This window comes from Panthera uncia, chromosome F2 (genome assembly GCF_023721935.1).
Source record: "Panthera uncia isolate 11264 chromosome F2, Puncia_PCG_1.0, whole genome shotgun sequence".
NCBI lineage: Eukaryota > Metazoa > Chordata > Mammalia > Carnivora > Felidae > Panthera > Panthera uncia.
Window position 1 is genome coordinate 60,780,341 of NC_064812.1, and position 6,572 is coordinate 60,786,912.

The window sequence follows — 6,572 nt, forward strand, 5'->3', positions numbered from 1 at the left end:
GCGTTAGGGGAAAAGGAGGACGGAAAAGGGAGAGGTTAACTGTTGTCAGTGTTGTTTGCTTGCTTTGCTCTTAAGCTGTGGTCGGGCAAGCCCAGGATAGGCAGTCCTACATGATGCGTTATGAACTTGGGAAACAGTTCCGCTGAAAAGTCCGGGAGAGAAGCAGAGGTCGCGATCCTAGGGCTTTGAAGCGTCTGGCAATCTCCGCCATCGCTAAGACTAGTTGGGCGTGGAAGTGGGGTGGGTACGAACAAGGTCCCCTCCTTCACTTGCCCGACACACATCTCTCACTGACAATCTGAGGGTCCCACGGACCCGGGGCCCCAAATCGCGGCTCAGCGGAGACTTCCCCTTCCCTGCCCCCAACAGCAGATCCTGAGCGCAGAAAAACGGTCCCCACCCCTTCCACGCCCCCGCCCCACCTCTTGCTCCCCTTTCCAACCCCCTCGTCTTTGCCCGGGTGGTTTGTCCCGAGGAGTACAAATAAATAGTCCTGTCAAAAGGCGCAGCTAGCGCTAGTGCGCGCGGGGCCTGGGCGGGGGCGCGGACTCCTCGGCCCGCGCTCTCCCGGGTCCGCGGCACGGCTCGCTCCCCGGCGGGGCTGCCTACCCGGGTCTCCAGTCTCGCTCCGAACGCTGCCTGGCCCCCCGCCTCCGCCAGAGGGAGCGGAAGGCCGACACCGCGAGGCTGGCCTGGGGCAGGAAGGCGGGAGCGCGTGGGCGTGGGGGACGCGGTGATGTCCACCGGCTCGGTGAGCGACCCCGAGGAGATGGAGCTGCGGGGGCTGCAGCGGGGGTACCCGGTCCCCGCCTCCAAGAGGCCGCCCCTCCGCGGCGCCGAGCGCAGCTACATCTCGCCCAGTGACAACTCCTCGGCCGAGGAGGAAGACCCCGACGGCGAGGAAGAGCGGTGCGCGCTGGGAGCGGCCGGCGGCGCGGAGGGCTGCAAGAGGAAACGGCCGCGCGTGGCTGGGGGCGGCGGCGGCAAGAAGCCCCTCCCGCCCAAGGGCTCGGCGGCCGACTGCAAGCAGTCGCAGCGCAACGCCGCCAACGCCCGCGAGCGCGCCCGGATGCGCGTGCTGAGCAAAGCCTTCTCCAGGCTCAAGACCAGTCTGCCTTGGGTGCCCCCAGACACTAAGCTTTCGAAGCTCGACACGCTCCGGCTGGCTTCCAGTTACATCGCGCACCTGCGGCAGCTGCTGCAGGAGGACCGCTACGAGAACGGCTACGTGCACCCGGTGAACCTGGTAGGGGCGCCGCACGCGAGGCTCGGGGCGAGCGGCCGGGAAATGCTCAGGGAGCTCCCGCGTGCCAGGCAGGGTCAGCCCCCTGGCAAGAACCCGAAAGGTGGGGGGGGGGTGCTGGAATGGGTGGTGAGGAGTCCAGTTTAGTTTCTCCCAGTCAAGGGAGGGGCCAGGCCGTTTTCCTGGGGAAGAACCGTGCACCCTTCAGTGCTTCTTCATTCTGATCTTTGTACCTGGTACTTTGCCCTGTGACAGCAGTTGGCTTAAATCCTACTTCCGGGGTGAATCTCGATGCCATCTGCGTCCACCACCCGGTTGCAGATTCAATGGCAAGTCTCTGTCGCCCAAGCTTTTCCATCTAAGAGTCAGATTCCATTTAAGGAGCCCTACTTACTGAAAGGAAGGAGGGAAGGCCGAGCTCTATTTAATCAGCCTTTGGATGTTAAAAAGTTCTTGCAGAATAGCAGAGGTTTCCCCAAAAGGGATTTGTCTGGAAAGTCCCTTTCTAACCTGCCAACTTTCCAGGCTTGAGAAAGAACCTATTCCAGTTCCTACTTAGAGTGGAGGGCTGATGATGGGGTGTGTGTGTGTGTGTGCGCGCGCGCGCGCGCGCGTCCTGGGGGAAGGGAATTAAACACAAAATCCCAAACTTTTTCAAGTTTCACCAAATCATCTTGAGGGCAAAGTCCAGGAGGAAGCGTGGACGGAAGTCTTAACGTCTCACGCAATCAAAATCTAGTAAAATTAAAATCCCACTTTGGAGAGAAGATACCCAAATTCCCAGAACACGGATAAAATCTGAGCTACTCAAAGCCAGGGGTATTCCAGGGTTCATTTAAGAGAGCGGTTTCGCTTTGAGACGGTATTTTTTTTCCTTCGATGTCTGATTCTCTTTTGACTTTACAGACATGGCCGTTCGTGGTCTCAGGACGACCTGACACCGACACCAAAGAAGTTTCCTCAGCCAACAGATTATGTGGGACCACCGCTTAGATCGAAGTCACTTGCTGGAGTTACTGTTCAAGCGCGTGTGTTTGGGGGCCACGGAGAGAAGGGAGCATGAGAACCCCCAGAGAATGGGGAAAAGTGCCATCGGACTCTGCTAAATCCTCCTCGACACCCCCCACCCACCCGAACTGTGAGCAGGACGTGAGGCGGGCGTTGGGGACAGAGCCTGAGGGCTGGCCGTGTGGCCGTCATCGCAGGGCGCCAAGGGCTGCGGCTGCTGGGGATCCTGGCGACGACAGTTTTCTTTTCCAAAGACCTTCCTTCTGTCTCTACAACGCGCAACCAGATCCAGCCTCGGGCTTTAGCAGTGTAGAGTGACCCCCGCGCTGTCGTGCCAAACCGCCTACGAGTTAGTTTCCCGACTGAGCCAGATAGACGTATACGATGGCGGGGCCCTGCCCAGCACAAGCTTGTTACGGTGAGGCAGTGGTTAGAACGTGCTCTGGATGAGTGGCTTTACAGACAGCAGTCTTCACGCGAGACCAACATCGGGGCATGTTTTTAAGTTGCAAAGAGAGGGGAGTGGCACACCTGGGCCAGGTTTGTACCCCCACGGGACCCCAGCCTCCGGGAGGCAGGGGCACGCCCGCTCCGCCTAGGGAAAGACGGAGGCGCCCTTTCCCAGACCACCTGACCCGGGTTGGCCCGGGGCGCTCCCGGCGCTTCTGCCTCCGGGCTGCAGTCAAGCCCTTCACTCCCCCCAGGCTCCAGCTGCTTCCCAGCCAGGCTTCTGTCTCCACCCGCCTCCCGTCTAAACTAGAGCCTCCCACCCCCGCACCCCGCACCCCGCACCCCACCAGGCTCGCGTCCCCTTCAGGCCTCCGTCCAGTCCTTCCTCCCACGCCTCCTTGCAGCACCCCTCCTCCGGCCCCTGACCATCCCCAGCGGGCCTGCCGCCTCCAGGCTCTGGTCGCCTCCCCCGGCCCACCGTCCAGGCTCTGCCTCGCGGGAGGAGTGCGCTGGGTGGTCCGCTGAGGCTGTACGTACCCAGTGACCCCCCTCAGGGGAAATGCGCCGCTGTCTCGAGGCTGCACTACCACAGCAACTAGCAAATGTAAATAAATTTATTTTTTTATGAATAATAAAACGCGTTGTGAAAACCGAGTGGCCGTGGGCGCGGCAGAATGTGGTCTTTGTTGCCTTTTACCTAGGTTGGTCCGGAAGTTCATTTAAAGGTGCTTTCTTGGCTCCCTGCGCTGGGATTGGTTCTTTCTCTGCAGAACGGGTGGTGATCACATTTAAATTACTGCGCTTCCAAATGGAACTCTCATTACTTTCTATGATTTGATTCTTCTGGAGGCCGAGGTTACTGGAAGACAAGAACCAGAGGCTCGTTACACCAGAAGAGTCTTTGGGGCCAGGGCCACTTTGAAAGGTGTACAAACAGGGTAATATAGGTACACTTCTTACACTTACACACACACACACACACACACACACACACACACACACACAGGATGCTTTCTCCAGCTTAAACCCCTACAGCCCACACACTGGAGTGGGGAGTAGGTCTCAGGTCTAATTGGCAGAATAAAACCATAATACAAGGCGCCAAGTTGTGTTTCAGTTAGAGCTTTTCTTTCTTCCCCTAAATAATGTTTATACAGTGCTTTTAATGTACACCACCTCATTTTCCGTGTTATTTTCTTTCATATTCACTGCAATATTCTCAAGAAGTAATAACCTGGAATACCATCATATGGTTTTTCAAACGCCAGTCTTTTTATTTTATTTTATTTTATTTTATTTTATTTTATTTTATTTTATTCTATTCTATTTTATTTATTTTTTAACGCTCGTCTGTTTTAAAGCTGCATTCTCGTTGTAGAACATTTAGAAAATTTGGAAAAGTGTGAAGGAGAAAACTACCTAAACAACTACCTGATTTGGAGTATGTTCGTTATTTAATAAAATCGAAAGGCAGTTTTCTTGACCAGAAAGAGAAAATACAGCTGGGGTTTAGGAGGTGAGAGGGAGCTGGGGAGCATGATTTCCTGTTTTGAACTAAACTAAACCAAAACTCTGGATAACCGCTTTTGGAGACGATTTTCTTGGGTTTTATTCACAGGGAGAGGGACCTGGCCCTCAGGATCTAATCTGTCACAACACCAGAAGTTGGCACAGGATTACACTACTTGGTTTCTGTGGCATTAGGGCTCTCTGGTAAAAGCAAACTCAGGTTTGCTAACTAGTGACGGGAAACCCTAGTATCGTGGTTTAAAGACACTTAGGCCCCCTGATAAGTTCTGGGTGGCCCGCTTCTTGGGGGTGGGGTGTCTCCTGGAGGCCAGCTGTTAGTGTCTTTTCCAAAGTTTCCATCACATTCGATCCGTTTTAAGGGAAGGGGGCAGTGTGGTATGTTGTTGAGGTGACCTTGAATGTCCACAGAACCCAAGTAGAAATTGAAGCTCTGCCACCCACAGAATAGTGACCATATGCAACCCCTCTAAGCCTCCGTTTTATCACCTACAAAATGGTGATAATAACAGTGCCTACCTAGGAAGAGTGCCATCAGAAATAAATGTGAAAATATTTACACAACCCTTCTAATAAGCAGTGAGCAGCACCCTAAATGACTCCTTAAAAAAGTGGGGAGACATGCTTTGGCAAAGGGGACACTTTAAACAGGTGGGGCATTTCAGGATTCCAGTCTTTAATATTCGTGGCCCAGCTTTAAAATGCCTGGATTACAACCATAAAACAGAAGTGTCCCACAAAAGCAGAAACAGAAAAAGTTAAAAAAAAAAAAAAAAAGAAAAGAAAAAGAAAGAAAGAAAGAAAGAAAGGGTGTGTTTGTAGTAAATACAGAAAAGAAGAAGCATTTGAATAAACAAAATATTTGGGCAAATTTTCATAAACAAAATTTAAATATTTGTGTCTATAATTATATTCTCTCTGGGCAGTTCAGGGGTAAACTCACAGATTTCCTGCCCTTCCTCTATCACCACTCCCCACACTGAAGTGGCCTTCTTCACTGATTCATGTGTCCAGACTGTCATACCATGCAAACTCATTTCTGTTGCCACTTTACAGGGAAGAAAAAAAATCTTCAGAATTATTTTTGGGGGCTCCATTGGTTAAGCGTCCAACTTCTGCTTGTGTCATGATCTCAAACTTGTAAGTTCCAGCCCTGCTTTGGGCTCTGTGCTGACAACTCAGAGTCTAGAGCCTGCTTCAGATTCTGTGTCTCCCTCTCTCTCTGCCCCTCTCACCCCACCTCAAAAATAAATAAACGTTAAAAAAAAAAAAGAATTATTTTTGCTCCACGGTTTCTTTAAAAAGTCCAATGCCAAGAATTGTGTTATTTAAAAAGAAGAAGGAAAGAGACCAATTTCTAGTAAGTCTCAGTGAATCTGTATCAATTGCTCAAGCTTCTTGGACAACAGTGGCTGTAGGAGAGGTCTTAAGCACCTTGGAACAGTCTTTTATTGATGGACCATGACCATTGTGCACTCTGAGTAGTAGAAAGGCAGCCCAAAGCCTTCCTTATTCTCTTTTTCCTTTATTTTCCTTTAGGAATTTGGGTTGAAGAAATAGGAGTTGAGGCTGGCTATGGAGAAGATTAAGAAAAAAAGAAGAACGTCTCTCTGAAGGATTATTTCAATTCGATTCTGCTGCTGTGTGAGAAGAGTTGAGAGAAAAAGCTGTAAGGACTATAATGCAAAAAGTACTGAATAGCAAATAAAAATGAGTAAATTGAAAAATAGTCTTCAGGGGGCTTTTTGAGAGACCAAAGCATTATTATTAGTGATACTGACTCAATCAAAGAGAACAAAAAATCCCCTTTCACAGGCTCTTCCTAAGATGAATATTTTAAAAGAAATGCTTTCGGCACTGTAATCTTGAAACACCTAGGCGTCTCTCTTGGTTGTGGATGTTGAATTGATTTTGTGAGTATTCTTTTGCTCTGGACTTCAAGTTACAACTTCACTTTAGTCTGATGGCTCCTTCAACAGATAGTGACATTGACCATCGCAATTTACAAAGGAGATTTTTTTATAGGTACAGTTTCCCCCCACGTTTGATAAATGCTTAATAAGTTTTTTTAAAAGATATTCCCCTCCATAAAAAGAACTAATACACATCCTATTTTAATAGGCAATAGGTAAATAGCTTGGCTACTGATTTTGAAAAAACAATAACTGAGAAAGTCATTTTAGTTATGTTTGGAAGAGCAAAAAATAGATAATTTAATAATTGTCTTCTCACTGCCAAAGACCTAACTTCTGGGAAAATTCACTAGAATGTATGGATTGCCTCCCTTTATGACAGAGAACCTGGCTACTTTCCTTTCACTGGGCAGTTCTGCTTACCCCCCTGA

General features: G+C 50.3%; 1 protein-coding gene across 1 annotated transcript; it reads left to right on the top strand.

Moving 5' to 3' along the window:
- Nucleotides 1–458: 458 nt before the first annotated feature.
- MSC (musculin) lies at nucleotides 459–3,355 on the top strand. The gene is made up of 2 exons (XM_049633279.1): nucleotides 459–1,246; nucleotides 2,150–3,355. Exons 1-2 carry the CDS (start codon nucleotides 737–739, stop codon nucleotides 2,234–2,236), a joined length of 597 nt encoding a protein of 198 aa, XP_049489236.1. The 5' UTR covers nucleotides 459–736; the 3' UTR covers nucleotides 2,237–3,355.
- Nucleotides 3,356–6,572: the final 3,217 nt, after the last annotated feature.